Source organism: Mustela lutreola, chromosome 8 (assembly GCF_030435805.1).
Source record: "Mustela lutreola isolate mMusLut2 chromosome 8, mMusLut2.pri, whole genome shotgun sequence".
In the NCBI taxonomy this organism is placed as follows: domain Eukaryota; kingdom Metazoa; phylum Chordata; class Mammalia; order Carnivora; family Mustelidae; genus Mustela; species Mustela lutreola.
The window spans coordinates 130,403,947-130,423,833 of NC_081297.1; the positions used below are offsets into that span (position 1 = coordinate 130,403,947).

The window sequence follows — 19,887 nt, forward strand, 5'->3', positions numbered from 1 at the left end:
ATTTTTTTCCTTCCTTCCTTCCTCTATGATTGTTTTCTTAAATTCCACATATGAGTGAGATCATAGGATAATTGTCATTCTCTGACTTATTTTGCATAGCATAATACCCTCTAGTTCCATCCACTTCATTGCCAATGGCAAGATTTCATTTTTTTAATAGCTGAGTAGTATTCCATTGTATATACCACATCTTCTTAATCTATTTATGTGTCGATGGATACCTGGGTTCTTTCCATTGTTTGGCTATTATGGACACAGCTGCTAAAACTTTGGGGTGCAGATGCCCCTCTGGCTCACTACATTTGGATCTTTGGAGTAAACACCTAGCAGTCAAGACGGCTTCAGCTTTTCTTCATTCTCATGTTGACCCCTGACACTTGAAATCACTCCAGGGTTCCAGATACTCAGACTCACAGAGAATGTGCATCAAATGCTGCAGGTAGGGTCAAAATATATAGAAATGGTCCTCTGACACATCAGATAATTTCAAGCAATGCAAAACAAAGTCCCTTTTCTTTGCAGTATGAATCTTAATAGACTGATTCCATTTTTGGATGAACTGGACAGACATAAACATGATTTGGAGCACTCTAAATTTTGATCTCCACAGTGATGAAATAATTTTATTATCATGAGCTTCTATTATCACTAGAATCATCTCATGTGGATCAAATGTGTCTAAAATAGTGTGACCATACATGTACATTTAAAATGTCCAGTTAGGGGTGCCTGGGTGGCTCCCTTCAGCTCAGGTCATGATCCCAGGGTCCTAGGATTGAGTCCCACATCCGGCTCTCTGGCCAGCAGGGAGCCTGCTTCTTCCCCTTTCTCTGCCTGCGGCTCTGCCTACTTGTGAACTCTGTATGTCAATTAAATATATAAAATCTTAAAAAAAAAAAAAAAGAAAGAAAGAAAAGAAGCTACATCTCCTTTAAAAAAAAAAAGAAAAGAAAAGAAAACTAAAGCATCTATTTCAACCTACATTCAACTTTGTCACTAGACCTAAAAGTATAAAACATATTCCTCCTGGCCCTCACTTCTCTTCTTCTCCACCTGGATATATTTCATAAAAAATAAACCAACTAAAAATAAATAAATAAATAAATAAATAAATAAATAAATAAACCAACTGACAAGGCAGATTAATTTCTCACTATTATGCAAACACTGATTTTGGTGGCAATTGTTCTTCTTATCCTCATTCTCTTCTTAGATAACAATAATTTCCAAAGCTACTATGGTAGGCAAAATAATGGTATCCCCAAAATATTCCATACCTTAATCCTTGGAGTATGTGTCTATGTTATGTTGCATGGCAAGGGGATTTCAGGCGGCATTGGAATTGCTAATCAGCTGACATTATCCTGGATTTTTTAAAAGACTTTACTTATTAAGTTAATTATTTAGTTATTTGAGACAGCATGAGAGGAGAAAGAGGGAGAAGCAGACTCCCTGCTGAGCAGGACGCCTGATGAGGGACTCCTGAGACTCCAAGATCATGACTTGAGCCAAAGGCAGTCACTTAACCAAATGAACCACCCAGGTGCCCCTTATCCTGGATTATTTTTTCCCTAAAACAACTGCATTGACTAGAACCACTAAAATAATGAGAGGATAATTCTTGTCTTGTTCATGAATTTTATACCATTTAATATGATGTTTGCTACTGGATATCTTTTGGCATTAAGTAAGCATTTGTTCTTTCAGTAATGAATAAAAAGACAAAGAATAGCATAATAGATAAAAAAACACAGACTTGGAATTCAAACTGCAAAGTTCAGATGCTGGTTCCACCTGTAACTGCATGACCGTGGTAGGATTATGTACCCACTCTGTGCCTGTTTCCTTATCTATATAAAATAAGCGAATGAGTACTAGCTACTTCATAGGGATGTTAGGAAGATTACATTAGACAGTCCATGTAGAGTGCTAGATCAGTGCCTAATACATATTAATCATTGTTTCTATAGAAAAAGTAATCCAGAATGTTCTTACTGTTTGTTAAATTTATTTGGGATATAATTCAGGATCATATAGGTTTTCCCTTTTAATACATTAACATATTCAATTCCTGGTAAGAATCATCTTTATGCTCCTGGAATTGTTTATCTTCCCACGGAATATATTTTTAAATATAATCCTAGACTGCTATTTATAATTTAGGATTATGCATCCTTATTCATATGTAAAATTGGTCTCCAGTTTTCTTACCTCTTTCATTTCAGTTTTGGTATCAGAATAAGTAAACTGAAGAGTTTTCTGTCTTTTTCTAACCTCCAGAATAAATCAACTAATCTAGAAATCAAATTATCACTTGAAAATTTGAAATAACATGTAAAATTACCTACAACTAGCACTTCTGTGGAGTACAGTCTGAAAATTTCCAGTGTGTTTATGGTTATTGATTTATCAGTACAGTCACCTAAGACATGCATCAATCTGTAACTGATATTTTTCTAGGAAGTCAATTATTTCCATTTGTTTTCTAATTTATTGATTAAAAACTAGATATATTTTTATATCTATTATCTTCTGTACTCGCAATGCTATCACCATTTTCATTCCTAATGTTCTGTATTATTTTTTTTCTTCAGGTTTGCCTAGATGGGTCTATTTTATTGTCATATCCAAAGATATAAGTTAGCATTATTTTTATCAAACATCTACCAAATGAGTCATTTATTCACAACTTGTTTGTTTACTTAATAATTTACTACTTTCTGGGGTTTTCTTTGTATTTTGTTTTTTTGTTTGTTTAAGAGAGAGAGAGGGAGGGAAAATGCAGGCTCCATGCCCAACACGAAGTCTGATGTGGGCCTTGATTGCACAACCCTGAGATCATGACCTGAGCTGAAATCAAGAGTCAGACACTTAACTAACTGAGCCATCCAGGCACCCCAATTTACTATTTTCTGTTCTTAACTAAAACAATTCAACATACAACTTTTTATTATATCATTTTTTTAAAGATTTTATTCATTTATTTAACAGGGAGAAAGATCACAAGTAGGCAGGGAGGCAGGCAGAGAGAGAGGGGGAAGCAGGCTCCCCGCTGAGCAGAGAGCCCAATGTGGGGCTCGATCCCAGGACCCTGAGATCATGACCTGAGCGGAAGGCAGAGGCTTAACCCACTGAGCCACCCAGGTGCCCCTATTATATCATTTTCTTTAGTTGAATGCTTATTTTATTCTTTCCTATTTAAAAATAAAATCATTACAGGCTATGACATTTCTACTGAGTAGAATTTTGTCCAGATCACTTAGGTTTTGACAATTCATATTTCATTTCAATTATTATACATGGAGTTTATGAAATTCAGTTTTTATTTCCTTTGTACCCTGAAAATTAATGTTTGCTTTTAAATTTACAAATGCTTAGATTTGTTGTCTTTTAAAAATATACTTCTAGTTTTACCACATTATAGTCAGAGGGTATAATTATTCAACTTCAAATTCCTTTAGATGTCCTCTGGAAACTAGTATATGGTTTTCTTATGTTACATGAGCACTAAATGTATATTCTCTGTTCTTAAAGGTGGGATGTATATTTTTTAAACTTTCTAATGACATAATTCATACCATCCATAATCCTACCTTGTCTCTACTTCATCATGTAATCTGAGAAATGTGGCCATACACAGTACTATCACTGTGATCAAATTTTTTATTTTCTTTTTTATTTACATTTCACTGAAAAATTTTTATTGGCCTTTTGGATACACACAGGAATTTATTTGCCAGGAAAGATAATCCCATCATAAAACCAGCATGTGACCTCCTCTTTGCTGATTCTGTGTTTGGCCCCAACACAGACTGTCCTGTGCTCGTTATCTGTGATGCTGAAAACTAGCCTGCTCAGAGTAGTACCACATGGAAATCCAGGCCATAGATACCGATGCCTGAGTCATATTTGATCCCCAGATCAATGTGTTCCTGGACCTCAAAACCAAGTTTCCAATATCAAAGAAGTTATTTTTTTAAATAAATATTTTATTTATTTATTTTAGAGAGAAAGAGAGTGAAAACGGATGCATGAGCTGGCGTTGGGGGGGCAGAGGGAGAGAGAGAATTTCAAGCACCCAATAGGGTGCTTGATCTCATGATTCTGAGATCATGACCAGAGTTAAAATCAAGAGTTAGAAGCTTAGCCACCAAGGCACTCCAAGAAGTTATTTTTCCTTAACTCATTCTCCTATACCTTTAAACTTTTCTCTAGGATTTCTTCTGCCTTGGCCCCATGGACTGTGCAGTGCACAGCAATTTTTTTCATTTCTCCTGATGCCAAAAAAACAAAGAGTGTATTTAGCTTTGGAGAACACAGGGGTCTGGCCTGTGAGCTGCTCCAGCACTTCGGCGGGCCTCACTCAGTCTGTCTCCACTCTCCTCCACACAGATGTTGAGGCAGTGCCTGGGGATGTGAAGTTCCTGAATGGGGATCTCCTTTTCACCTTGATCTTGTCCATGATGGAGAGCAGAACGACAAAATCTGTGATTGAACTGTAATCAAATATTCTTTGGGGCACTGGTAGCTTAGTCAGGTAAGCATCTGCCTTTGGCTCAGGGTCCTAGGATGAGTCCCAAGAGCAGGTAGTATTAGAAGTCCTAGCAACAGCAGTCAGACAACAAAGAGAAATAAAAGGTATCCAAATTGGCAATGAAGAAGTCAAACTCTCTCTCTTCGCAGATGACATGATTCTTTATATGGAAAACCCAAAAGACTCCACCCCCAAACTACTAGAACTCATACAGCAATTCAGTAATGTGGCAGGATACAAAGTCAATGTACAGAAATCAGTGGCTTTCTTATACACTAACAATGAAAATACAGAAAGGGAAATTAGAGAATCGATTCCATTTACTATAGCACCAAGAGCCATAAGATACCTGGGAATAAACCTAACCAAAGAGGTAAAGGATCTGTACTTGAGGAACTACAGAACACTCATTTAAGAAATTGGAGAAGACACAAAAAGATGGAAGACTATTCCATGCTCTTGGATTGGAAGAATAAACATTGTTAAAATGTCTATACTGCCTAGAGCAATCTATACTTTTAATGCCATTCTGATCAAAATTCTACCGGTATTTTTCAAAGAACTGGAGCAAATAATCCTAAAATTTGTATGGAATCAGAAGAGACCCCGAATTGCTAAGGAAATGTTGAAAAACAAAAATGAAACTGGTGGCATCACGTTACCTGATTTCAAGCTTTACAACAAAGCTGTGATCACCAAGAGGGCATGGTACTGGCATAAAAACCGACACATAGACCAGTGGAACAGAGTAGAGAGTCCAGATATGGACCCTCAACTCTACGGTCAAATAGTCTTCGACAAAGCAGGAAAAAATACACAGTGGAAAAAAAGACAGTCTCTTCAATAAATGGTGCTGGGAAAATTGGACAGCTATATGTATAAGAATGAAACTCGACCATTCTCTTACACTGTACACAAAGATAAAATCAAAATGAATAATGTGGAATTTTAATGACACATCATTATTTCCTCTTCATGACATTACAGAAACATTTCTTAAAAACTGTTTTGTATCTGACAACCATATTATCAACAATGATTTATGCTTACTGGTTTTATTTTAACTGTGGTTTCTTGAAGACTCAATAAGATTTTATGATATATGGTTGATATCTTTTACAGCCATTATCCATCCATTCATCTATCCATTGTCATCTGCACTACCTCCATAACTTGGCTATTGTACATAATGCTAAAATAAACACAGTGGTGCATATTTCTTTTCAAATTAGTGTTTTTGCATGCTTTGGTAAATATCCAGTAGTGGACTTACCAGATCATATAATACTTCCATTTTCAATTTTTTGAGGAACTTCCATACTGTTTTCCACAAGGCTACACAGGTTCATTATTTCTACCAACAGAGCACATGGAATCCTTTTTCTCCATATCCTCTTAAATATTCCTTTCTTGTGTTGATTTTAGCTATTCTTACATGTGTGAGGTGCCTTGTCATTGCAGTTTTGATTTGCATTTTTTTAATGATGAGTAATGTTAAGCATCCTTTCATGTGTCTGCTGGTCATCGGGATGTCTTCTTTGGAGAAATGTCTGTTCAGGTATTCTGCCCATTTATTAATTGGACTTTTGGGGGATTTTTTGGTGTTGAGTTGTAGCAGTTCTTTACACATTAGAGCTACCAGTCCTTCATTGGATAAATTATTTGCATATCTTTTCCCATTCCGTAGTTGTCTTTAGCTCTATTGTTTCCTTTGTTGTACAGAAGCTTTTATGTTGATATGGTCCCAACAGCTTATTTTTGCTTTTGTTTCCTCTGCCTCTGGAAACCTATCTAGAAGGGTGTTGCTATGGTCAATGTCAGAGACATTAACGCTTGCACTGTATTCTACAATTTTTATGGTTTCAGTTCTTTCAGATCTTTAATTTATTTGGAGTTTATTTTTTGTGTATGGATTAAGAAAGTGATCCAATTTCATTCTTTTGAATGTAGCTATCCAGTTTTCTCAAAACCATTTGTTGAAGAGAATATCTTTTTCCCACTGCATATTTTGCCTTGTTTGTTGAAGATTAATTGAAGATGTAATCATGATTTCTGGGTTTCTTATTTTTTTCTAATGATCCTATGTACCTATTTTTGTGCCAGTATCATACTGTTTTGATTACTACATTTTCTATTCTGTCCTATTAATCTATAAGTCTATTGTTGTGACAGTATACCATACTGTTCTGATTACTACAACTTTATAATTTATCTTGAAATCTGGGATTGTGATTCCCCAAGTTCTCATCTTCTTTTTTCAACTGCTTTGGCTATTTGAGGTCTTTTCCAGTTCCATGAACATTTTAGGATTGTTTGTTCTAGTTCTGTGAAAAATGCTGTTGGTATTTTACTAGGGATTACATTTAATGTGTAGATTGCTTTGGGTGGTATAAACATTTTAACAATATTTATTCTCCTAATCCATGAGTATGGGATACCTTTCCATTTCATTGTATTGTCTTCAACTTCTTTCACCAGTATTTTATAAAGAGTACAGGTTTTAGAGAAGGAAGCAGGATGGTGGAAGAGTAGGCAACCTCATTTCATCTGCTCTCTTGAATTTAGCTAGATATCTATCAAAACATTCTGAACACCTATGAATTCAACCTGAGATATAAGAAAAGATCTGCTGGAATTCTACAAGTAGAACAGCAACCACTTTCTCCAAGACAAGAGATGCAGAGAAGTGAATCTGAAGGGATATATATACCTGAAGATAAAGCTGGGGAGGAGCCTCCCTAAGCCAGTTACCAGAAAGTGATATAGCATGGGAGCACAAAATCAGAAATGTTAGAAATCTACTCCAGTGAGAGATATCCATGTCTGAAAGGTGCTCAGGTAGCAAAGTAAGGTAGAATCCTATACAGTATAATTTCTCTCTTTGTGTTTTTTTCTGCCTTCTGAAACAACTATTTTAATCGTATTTTTAATAATTGTTTTATTTTTCAAAAATGTCCATTCATCTTGATGAAATCCCAGTAGTTCATTTTTTCCCTTGCTTCCCTTGCCTTTTGCGTTGTTCCTAGGAAGATGTTGCTGCGGCAGAGGTCGAAGAGGTTGCTGCCCGTGTAAGGAAACAGTTAACAAAATCAAAAGACAACTGACAGAATGGGAGAAGATATTTGCAAACGACATATCAGATAAAGGACTAGTGTCCAGAATCTATAAAGAACTTAGCAAACTCAACACCCAAAGAACAAATAATCCAATCAAGAAATGGGCAGAGGACATGAACAGACATTTCTGCAAAGAAGACATCCAGATGGCCAACAGACACATGAAAAAGTGCTCCATATCACTCGGCATCAGGGAAATACAAATCAAAACCACAATGCGATATCACCTCACACCAGTCAGAATGGCTAAAATCAACAAGTCAGGAAATGACAGATGCTGGCGAGGATGCGGAGAAAGGGGAACCCTCCTACACTGTTGGTGGGAATGCAAGCTGGTGCAGCCACTCTGGAAAACAGCATGGAGGTTCCTCAAAATGTTGAAAATAGAACTGCCCTATGACCCAGCAATTGCACTATTGGGTATTTACCCTAAAGATACAAATGTAGTGATCCAAAGGGGCACATGCACCCAAATGTTTATAGCAGCAATGTCCACAATAGCCAAACTATGGAAAGAACCTAGATGTCCATCAACAGATGAATGGATCAAGAAGATGTGGTATATATACACAATGGAATACTATGCAGCCATCAAAAGAAATGAAATCTTGCCATTTGCAACAACATGGATGGAACTAGAGCGTATCATGCTTAGCGAAATAAGTCAAGCAGAGAAAGACAACTATCATATGATCTCCCTGATATGAGGAAGTGGTGATACAACATGGAGGCTTAAGTGGGTAGAAGAAGAATAAATGAAACAAGATGGGATTGGGAGGGAGACAAACCATAAGTGACTCTTAATCTCACAAAACAACTGAGGGTTGCCGGGGGGAGGGGGTTTGGGAGAAGGGGGTGGGATTATGGACATTGGGGAGGGTATGTGATTTGGTGAGTGCTGTGAAGTGTGTAAACCTGGTGATTCACAGACCTGTACCCCTGGGGATAAAAATATATGTTTATAAAAAATAAAAAATTAAAGTCTAAAAAAAAAAAAATGTCCATTCATTGGAGCTAGTGCACACACTGCATCAGAACATGATCACAGACGTGCATCTCACCATCTTTACCAACATGCTGAACATGTCACCCTTCCTGCTTGTCATTCTCTATCACTTCGTTTCTATCAACAACCCCAAAAAGCAGGAATGAAAGTAGCACTTTTTTCACTCCAGAGTTCTAGAACTTAGTCTGAGGCAAAATGTAGAGTGTGAGGGGCCTTCACATTTCCCTTCATCACTCTACCCATTACAACATACACAGCAACTATACCTATGTTTTTTTTTTTTTCAAACAATTTTTATTTCCTCAAAGTCTTCCTTAACCCTATGGAACAAGAAGCTGTCACTGAATAGGGCCCAGCATTGGGCCCTATTCTTTTCTATTTCCTCCCCCCTGTATAAAAATATAGATTTTTTTAAAAGAGCCCATTCATTGGAGTTATTATTTTTATGAACTCTTTCTTTTCTCTAATATTTATCCTAAGTCCTTAGTAACTTGAAAGTCCCATCTTCTCGCTGTAGTCTTTATTTTAAATGTGCAACTTCAAAGTAAACCAAATCATCTAACTCAATTTTCAATACACAAAACATATCAATAATGTTAGGTTTTTATAAATATAGAATAGTTTTTTCTGTCTTCCTTTTTAATCCCCACAAAATAGTTGAAAGCATTTTACAATCTCAACCAGAAATACCACAATTACATTAAGTGACTCAAGGAAAAGAGTTAATTTTGTATGAATAGATTAAATTTGCTTGATTGCTCTTTTTCAGTGAAGATTGTGTTAATGTCGAGTTCAAAATTGATAGCTCTATTTGTTTTTGGTAAATACATATGGGGAAAATTTCTTAGCTAGTTCAATATACTCTAAATCAGCCACAAATATAAACATTAGTCCAAATTCCCCACAAATAAATAAAATAAAATATACCTGATAAAAATCCAAGAATTAGTATTTTGAAAATTAAAGAATACAAGAGATTCAATAAAATGCTCTTCCTTTCCAGCCCTTTTTGTTTGACTTTCCATAAAAATCTGTACTAAGACATCTACATTTTCACTCTAAGCATAAATTTTAGTTTTCCAAGACAACAACCAAATATTCTGAGTAGCTGCTCTCCAACCTCCGTATTTTCCAGCTCCAGAAACTAGTTCTGTGTAGAATAAACTTTTATACTTTTTTATCCTTACCATTTGAAACCTAGAAATCATCAGAATACAGATGGTCTTTTATGTTAAAAAGAATGAAAACAAGTTGAGGAAAGTCTTAACAATTTCAGAAAATTCTTATCTAAAATACCTATTCAGAAGATTAGATGCCTCTTCCACCACATACCCCAATCTCCAAACCCTTCCAGTTCAAATTTTCCAAATTGAGTTTTCCACCCTCATCCTACTCCAAACATGATCACCAAGATAAAATCAGGACGTAAGTAAAAACAACCTAAGTATTACTATACCGTCTATTCCGTTTCACAAATCTAGTTATACTAATCAAGAAGGAGATACTAAATATCTAAATAAAGATTTTTTTTAATCTTTAGAATATAGATCATTTATATTATAATACCCTTGGGAGTGATTTGGGCAAAAATAGTAATTTGAGAGGGGTGGAACACTCTTTCTAAAGAGGTCACAAGTTAGTAAATAATAGGAACAATGACAATACTAATAATGCACTATCTCTTATAATGAAAGATGTTACTAAAATGGGGTAAAAGGCATACAGTTAGAGTAATAATATTTCACTACCAATCTTACATACAGAAAAAACCTTTTGCAAGACCATGTGACATAATTATGCAGCCTGTGTCAAAGAATATAGTAGTGGTTTTCAAATTGTTCTTCAGAACCTCTCAGTCCCACATTCTGAGACTACTCTGCTTCATTCAGATTGCTATTTCCTTCATTCACTTATGCATATAATAAATACTTAATAAAATGCTTATTCCATGCATGTACTGTGGTTAACTAGCACCTTCTAGGATCACACTTACGAATATAAGGGAAATAATCCCTGCCCTCAGGAAACCTAGTCTAGTCAAGAATACAAGTATCAACCAATAATCAGACAAGTCATTAATTAGTGGCCATAGATAGAAATACTATAAAATATAAAAGATAGCTATATAGTGCTACAGAAGCATATAACAGGGAGTTTCTGGTGAGTTTTATCCATCTTAACAGTTTTCGCATAGATTTTAGCTAAATAAAGGATACCTGTTCCCAAACTGCCAAAATATTGTAAGCTAACCTGGCACTTCTGGTGTCAATACAAAATCTACTCTGATGCCCTACTTTATCATGACACTGATTCAAAAAGGCCACAGATGCATCTATTTAGGTATCTTAAGTATCTCTAAGCACCAGATACTATCTTACATGCTTTAGGACTAAAAAGGAACATTCACTTAGGAAATATCTCAAAATATTTCATTGAATGTCTGATACACAAGGCATTGAAGACTGTTTCCATATAAGAATTAGTTTCCAGGGGTGCCTGGGTGGCTCAGAGGGTTAAAGACTCTGCCTTCGGCTCAGGTCATGATACCAGGGTCCTGGGATAGAGCCCTGCATCAGGCTCTCAGCTCAGCAGGGAGCCTGCTTCCCCTTCTCTCTCTGCCTGTCTCTCTGCCTACTTGTTATCTCTGTCTGTCAAATAAATAAATAAATAATTTTTAAAAAAGAATGTTTCCAGCATTTCTCAGAAAAACTGATAATTTTTTGAATTGTAAATCTCCCCTCAAAAAGAAAAAGCAGTCTACAAATAAGGAAAATCAGAACTAAAAAATGTATTCTAATTCTGCTGTGAGAATTAAAGCTTAACAACATGGAGACATTACTGGTTAAAAGAACATACAGATGTCAAGCTGGCAACCAGAACAGTAAGTGCTGACACAACACAAGTTGTAGAAGGTTAAGATCAACATTTCTAGGAACCAGGGCAGGCAAAAATAGAAGAAAGAGGGTCACAATTTCATTGGTCAATCTTGTTTGTAGCTGTTGTCAAGTTAAATGTGTGTTCATGGCCCTACTTGGGCTAAGAGTGAATCACTCCTGAAAACAAAATAAATATTAACATATTTATATCCATAAGATACTTCATATAAATCCTATGAGTAGAATTTCAAGAAATAACAAGTTTTAGAAGCAAAATAAGTCCTTACATAAGCAATTTGCCATGTGATTCTGTATTGTCTATTAAGCTTTACTAGGAAGTCTGCATATTATATAATTTGAAAAACCCACTAACTATTCACTGGTGTTTTCTAGTGTTTAAAAATATTCAGTGGAAGCTACACTTCTTTATAAATACTACTAAGCTTAGTATTTCATATTCATAGTATATGAATATACTATTCATATAGTATATGAATTTTAGATATTCATAATAATGAATATAGTATATAAAGACTGCTGTAAGTACTTTAAGAACAACTTATGCTTCCAGGAATTCCTAAGAATTTCTAGGAATTATGATTTCTTGTTCCTGAATCCCAAAGATTAATGTTTACTGGGAATCTGAAAACACTACTTGGACTCCCATCCTCTTTGGAGTTCTGAGTTTAGAAGAGAAACACAAACATGGATATTGAAAAAAAAAAAAGAGTGTTACATGTGTTATAATGAAAGTCTACAATGAAGACACAAAGGCCAAAAATACCAGGATATATCAGCCTGTAAAAGTCTGGAGAAGGCTTCATTTAAAAAAAAAAAAAAAAAAAAAGGAAGAAAGAAAAGAAAATATATTCCAGGTAGAGTAGAGGGAGGACTGTGCAAAGGCTGGGGTCATGAAAGTCTCTTAAGAATCTTAAGTAGTCTACTAATATGATCAAATATATATGTTAAAGAAAGAGCTCCCTGGAGGACACATGGAGAATGGTTTCCAAAGTGTGTGAAACTGGGGTTAATAGAACAATCAGACTACCACAATCATTAGGCACATTCCATAAACAAAACAACTCTATGCATTGTCAAAGATCTATTCATATTTGACCAGTGTAGAGAGAAATTTGTAAGAGAAAGTGGAAACAGATATATTGTTATAAATTGCAAAATAACAAATAATATTTTAGAGAATGATGATATTGATCTCTTCATATTTCACATAATCACTTAAAATAAAGGAAGAAAATCAATATTTAAAAAAATCCTTAGTAGAACAAGTTAAATCGTTAAGAAGAGCAATTTCTTTAAAAAGAGGTGTCTAGTTACCCTGTCACTGACCCTTCTCAAGAATCTAAGGACACCTTATTCGTTTTCTAAGTCTTATTACCCTCCTGATTCAGATTAACCTATAATTAATAATACAGAATCAATAGAACTATTTTTAGTTGTCTATAAGTACCTAATTGCTTTCATTGCTATTTTTCTTTCAGATTATATTTAGGAAAAGCAATTTATTATATGAACACCTATGAATCATAATCAGGATAAAATCTCGTATTTCTCCCTCTCCATCATCTAATTCTGTTAACCACGGTGTTATGCAGATTTTGTAAACAATTAAATCTGTTCACATGCAAACAATTTTGGTTTAATCATTAACAACAATAAAGGAGCTTACACCTTCTTTTTTATATTCTTCATGCTCTACTCCTGATCATTTTAAAAGCATATATATCCTATTATGTATTCCAAAGCCGTTATATATAAGTGAGTATTCGTTTTCAAAATTCCTTTGACATGTTCCTGGAACAGCTCCAGAAAAAAAAAAAAATTAACACTTTTGGGGAATTTAACTGAATCCTTTTTGTAGCCAAATAAGAAGCTGGTGGAGGAGAGAAGCCAAAGATTAAAATAAATGCATTATTCATTTTTAACATGGGTTTTTCTCTTATTCTTCATTGTAATAGCTCTAGAAGTAATTTTACTGTTAACACTGAATTTTTGGAGTGGTGTTGTAGAAATCATTTTTCCAAAGAAGGAAGCTAAAAAGATTTTCTGCTCACCATCAGTGCACAAAATTGAACAAGGGACAATCGTCACACACAATATGCTTCCAATGAGCATGTTCTTATGCATAAAAAAAGGAAACAAAGCAGTTCAGGATTGTATTTGTAAAAGGATATTTTAAAAAAAGCACAAAGTGTTTTTCAGAGTGGAAAAACATGAGAGGCTCTCCATAGTTAAAATCAGCATTAGACTGTTTCCTACAGTAGATATAAAGCAAAACATCTGTGTTATTTATATAATAACAACAGTAAGAAAAAGGACAAAGGTAGACTTAAGATAGCTAATGAACCCAGTTCATATGCTACAAAATATTTTTATTTTTATCTAACAGTCACCTGAACAAGGGCTCTAAAGATTGTCTCATATTTTCCATAATGCTAAGTAGTCTAGCTTGTCCATAATGTCTTGCTTAACGTAGCTAAATACTATGAATGCTATTCAGCTATCAAAGATATAAAGTTTAGGGATATTCAAGTTTAGGGATATCTTTGATCTTCAATACAGAATAAGAAATTAACCTCATGCACTTTTTCACCTTCCCACTCAACATCCAAGTGCTACAGTCCATTCTATTTTTTTTTATACCATGCCACCAAACAGTTTTACTGCAGCAGTAAGTGTGTTGAAATAGAATCCTGTAGGAGAGAAAGGGAGTGAAAAAGAGAAAATGTAAAGGTGGAAAAGACGACACAAGAAAAACTGGATTTATCTCTCTTAGTTTAGAGAGCTCACCCAGTATTCCTAGACCAGATGGAAAGAGTAGTATGCTACAGAATTCTCCATCCCTACACTCAGATGTCACAAGGAATGGAAAGGCAAACCTTGTTAGGAACTAATATTTCCATGTGGGTTGTACCATTTTTTCATTCATTCCTATATAGACTAACATCCAGATAGTGATTTTTTTTTTTCTTTTTGCTGCTCTTCTATGTGGGTGCCTCTCAAATTTAATCAATCCTTGATCCCTCTCCAAAGCTCAAGCAGGTATTTCCAGGCCCTGCCAATGAGCTCCTTAAAACTTTTATTTCAACATCCCCCAAACCTGAACTATTTTTTTTCCTAATGCTAGGGGGGAAAAAATAGTTCTATCCCTTAATTTTTTCCATTTGGGTAAAAATTGCATTTCCCAATGACTGTTGAAAATATTAATAATCCTTTGACCTAATAACCAAGGATTTCATGATTCCACCTCAACCTAACTTTCAAAATGATATCACACTGTCCCTCACATACTCCTTGTTCAAACCACTGAACTATTTATTATTAAGTGGAATATACCTGAGCATTCATATCTTGTGCCTTTGTTCACATTCACTAATCTTCCCTCCTAGCTTACTCTCTGATAGATGCTAAGGAGGAAGCAGCATACAAAAATGGATAACAGATCTTATACAATTCTAAAATTCTTAAAGAAAGAAGGAGCATGGGCTTTGGAGTTGGATAGAACTGGGTTCCAATTTAGATTTTGCATACTGGCCATGTGACTTTGGGCAAGCTCTTAAGCCGTGGACAGCTTCCTAATCTGTGAAATGAGAATAACATCATCTATCTTGGAGAGTTGCCAGGTGATTTATATGATATATTTTAAAAGTCAAGACAGTGTCTTGCATATAGCAAAGTCTCCATCCTTAGATACCATCATTACTTCCCAAAACAGAATGCACTCAAAACACTAATAAGTTAGCTCTAACCTGCCTAGATCCTAAGCTACTACAGAGAGCAACTATAGATTTCCTCTTCTCTTCTAAATTTGGAATTTGTAGAGCTAACTAAGGCTGAGCCCACAGCTTACACCTCTTGACCCTTTGCCTAGTAATCTTTCCACTCTCCCACACCATCACACTGCATCCCCAGATAATTTAAGGCAAGCAACATCAGTGTTAATGAGAAATTAATGTGAGAAACTAACAGAACCATATACATATATGACTGTCTTAATTTGGTTTCCTTTTCAAACCTATATTCTTTAAATAAGATTCAAAGCTTAGCTCATGGAATTATTACATGCCCAACTGTAATAATTTTTATACTCCAAGATACTATCTAATTGAGTGTGAGAGGGGACAATTTAGATTTTGTCACATTACAGAAAACTGAGCTAACTAGTGCTATGCTTCTATTCCACTCCAGTGATATTTTAGCAAACTTTATAGACTGGCCTCCTAGACTCCTAACTGCCCTTTATTCAAGTCAGTATATGGAAAATGACCTCAGATTTAAAACTGGGTTATTTATAAAGTGTTTGAAGAAGTCTTGCAGTCTTGGTCTTAGTTCCAGAAATGGTCAGTGCCAAGACCTCCTAGACAGTGTGGAAAAGAGTAGTTGGGGGATCCTGGCAGCTGTGAATGCTTAGCAGCCGAGTGAGAGCTACAAGTCACAGGTTTTGGAAATTTGTTTACATGTAACTATACTTCTAAAGGAAAGTAAGAAGCTGAGGGAAAGGGACTTGACATAAAGCAAACTTATGAATCACCTACTTAATAGAAGCTAGAAAATTAGGCAGGAAGAACCTAGCTTAATAGCCATCCAAAAAAGGAGGTTTGGGGTTTTGTTAAGTTTTTTGGTACTTATTCCATCTAAATTAGGAGTCCTTTTACTTAGACCTATGCCTCAACCTGGACTACACAGTAAATATTTGTGGGGAGCTGGATGCCTGTAATTCATTTCTTCCTTCTTTTGGTAACAACACTCCAGCCGCAGCAACATCTTCCTAGGAACAACGCAAAAGGCAAGGGAAGCAAGGGAAAAAATGAACTACTGAGATTTCATCAAGATCAAAAGCTTTTGCACAGCAAAGGAAACAGTTAACAAAATCAAAAGACAACTGACAGAATGGGAGAAGATATTTGCAAACGACATATCAGATAAAGGACTAGTGTCCAGAATCTATAAAGAACTTAGCAAACTCAACACCCAAAGAACAAATAATCCAATCAAGAAATGGGCAGAAGACATGAACAGACATTTCTGCAAAGAAGACATCCAGATGGCGAACAGACACATGAAAAAGTGCTCCATATCACTCGGCATCAGGGAAATACAAATCAAAACCACAATGAGATATCACCTCACACCAGTCAGAATGGCTAAAATCAACAAGTCAGGAAATGACAGATGCTGGCGAGGATGCGGAGAAAGGGGAACCCTCCTACACTGTTGGTGGGAATGCAAGCTAGTGCAGCCACTCTGGAAAACAGCATGGAGGTTCCTCAAAATGTTGAAAATAGAACTGCCCTATGACCCAGCAATTGCACTATTGGGTATTTACCCTAAAGATACAAATGTAGTGATCCAAAGGGACACATGCACCCGAATGTTTATAGCAGCAATGTCCACAATAGCCAAACTATGGAAAGAACCTAGATGTCCATCAACAGATGAATGGATCAAGAAGATGTGGTATATATACACAATGGAATACTATGCAGCCATCAAAAGAAATGAAATCTTGCCATTTGCAACAACGTGGATGGAACTAGAGCGTATCATGCTTAGCGAAATAAGTCAAGCAGAGAAAGACAACTATCATATGATCTCCCTGATATGAGGAAGTGGTGATGCAACATGGAGGCTTAAGTGGGTAGAAGAATAAATGAAACAAGATGGGATTGGGAGGGAGACAAACCATAAGTGACTCTTAATCTCACAAAACAAACTGAGGGTTGCCGGGGGGAAGGGGTTGGGGAGAAGGGGGTGGGATTATGGACATTGGGGAGGGTATGTGATTTGGTGAGTGCTGTGAAGTGTGTAAACCCGGTGATTCACAGACCTGGGGATAAAAATATATGTATATAAAAAATATATGTTTATAAAAAAAGATAGGTAAGCAAAAAAAAAAAAAAAAAGAGAGCAATTTGTCAAAAAATTAATTGCCAAAGTTGTGATTCTAGTATTTGCTCTCACAGATCTCTTCTATGAAACAAATTACTATAAGAAGATGTGAATTTGTAAGTTAGCCTATATAATCAACCGAAGTTTAGAAATCCAAAAAAAAAAAAAAAATAGCAATCACTTAATCTATGCCTATCATTTTATAGATAAGGGAATTACGATTTTCTCAGGCCATTCTTCCTGATTTCCAGCATCACCACTGATTTACTTTTTGTTTTTATATTTCTTCTTTCATTCAGAGTGGTTCAAGGAAGAAGATAATAAACACATATGTTCTATAGTCCTTCTTCAACAAGAGAGGAAAAAAGGAACCTGACATCACTACTTAAGTCAGCGGCACCAGTAATCTCTCAGTAACTTAAAAGCCAAAGCTTACAGTTCTCTTCAACTCCTCCTTTCTTTAAATCTTCTACTTACCAACATCATTGTAAAACTCAAAATAAAAGCAATATATGAGCTATAAAATGCTGTATGAATCAAAAGGTCAACACTGCTATTATTTGTCCTTTCTCTTCCCATGCCACCAACCTAGTCAAAGCAATTGTCACCTTATATTGGAATTAGAATAAATGCCAACAGATCTCCATATATTCCCCCATTCTAACCCATCCTAGAGACAACTTTTGACATAAATCTCTTTATTCTGCCAAATTCTTAAGAAAGAAATAACTCCAGTAGTACACGTAACTCTTTCAAAGAACAGAAAAATAGGAAACACTTCCGAATATGTTTTTGAATGCCAGGATGACAACACCAAAACTGTATAAGGATATCTCAAGAAAGCAAAATCAAAGGCAAATCTTACCCAGGAATATGAATGTAAAACTCCTAAATGAAGCATCAGGAAATCAAATCCTACAAATATCAAAGGGATGATCAAGTTCAGTCTATTCTATAACATAATGTAATTTACTACTGGAACAGCATGAGAAAGGAAAATTATATGATCATCTCAAAAGATGCAGGAAAGGCTTTCTATAAAATTCAACACCCATTCATGATAAAAAAAAAAATTAAACTAGCAAACTTGCAATAAAATGGAACTGTCTTAGGCTGATTATAAAGTTTCTATTTTAAAAACTTAAGGCATTTAGAAGTCAGGAGAGTGGTAATCCTTTGGGAATAGTGAATGCAAATAAGTAAGAGAAGAGCTCCAGGAGGGCTGATTTGTTGATCTGAGTGCTTACGACACAAATGTGTTCAGTTTACAAGAATTGTGCTATACAAATATTATATACATACCTCATGTATGCATTATACTCTGAAAATAAATAAAAATTAAACTCTACAGCAATCATTGAACTTAATTATGAAACAATGAAAACTTTCTTCTTGAGACTGGAAACCAAATAAAGATGCCACTAACACCACTGCTCTTCAACAATTTACTAGAAGTCATAGCCAATGCAATAGGCAAGAAAAGGAAATAAAAGATATAAGCAATGAAAAGGAAGAAATAAAACTGCTGCTATCATGTAGAAAATCCAAAGAAACATAAATTACTAGAATTAATAAGGAAATATAGCAAGATCATTGGATTTGAGGTCAAAATAAAAAAGCAATTGGCTTTATACACCATCAGCAGCAACAAAAAAATATATAGACACAGAAGTTTTTAAATGGTACTATTAATAATATCAAAAATATAAAATAATTAGTAACAAAACAAATGAATGAGGAGTAAAATATCTACAGAGAATACTAGAAAACATTATTTTAAATATTTATGTATATGTATATTGTCATCACATATACATCTTTAAAAAATCATAGGTACAACCTAAAAATACACTATTTTTGTCAATCATATCTTAATAAAGCTAGAAAAAAATTTGTAAGGATATCTGAATAAATGGAGAAATATACCATCCTCATGGAGTAAATACTGATAATATGTCAATTTCCCAATACTATTCTATAGAGTCAATGCAATTTCAATAAAAATCTCAATAGTTTTGTAGAAACTGACAAGCTAATTCTAAACTTAAAATAGTAAAAAGTTTTGAAGAGAAGGGAAAAGGTACACCATCAGACATCTAGGTAACTAATTGAAATAGTGTGATTCTCTCTCTCTCTGTCAAATAAATAAAATCTTTTTAAAAGGGGGAGGTGGAGCCTGGGTGGTTCAGTCAGTTAAGCCTCTGCCTTCAGCTCAGGTCATGAGCCTAGAGTCCTCAGATCGAGCCCCACATTAGGCTCCCAGCTTAGGCAACTGCTCCCTCTCCCTCTGCCTGCCTCTTCCCCTGTTTGTGCTCTGTCTCTGTCAAATAAATAAATAAAATCATTAACAGTAACAAAATAAAATAAAATAAACTGCTTAACATAATACTTTCTAGCTCCATCCATGTCATTGCAAATCACAAGATTCCATTCTTTTTTATTAATGAG

The 19,887-nt window shown here is 35.2% G+C and overlaps 2 protein-coding genes and 1 pseudogene across 17 annotated transcripts in view; 1 reads left to right on the top strand and 2 right to left on the bottom strand.

Moving 5' to 3' along the window:
* The window catches only part of ANKS1B (ankyrin repeat and sterile alpha motif domain containing 1B), a 1,139,726-nt gene that overhangs the window by 1,026,171 nt on the left and 93,668 nt on the right, over positions 1-19,887 (bottom strand). The window lies entirely within an intron of this gene.
* LOC131838218 (large ribosomal subunit protein uL5-like) lies at positions 3,730-5,828 on the bottom strand (annotated as a pseudogene).
* LOC131839311 (dolichyl-diphosphooligosaccharide--protein glycosyltransferase subunit 4-like) lies at positions 8,689-8,802 on the top strand. The gene has a single exon (XM_059186626.1). It carries the CDS (start codon positions 8,689-8,691, stop codon positions 8,800-8,802), a length of 114 nt encoding a protein of 37 aa, XP_059042609.1.

Excerpts from the sequence above, each read along its gene's own strand:
- LOC131839311 (XM_059186626.1), top strand. The coding sequence starts at position 8,689 with ATGATCACAGACGTGCATCTCACCATCTTTACCAACATGCTGAACATG.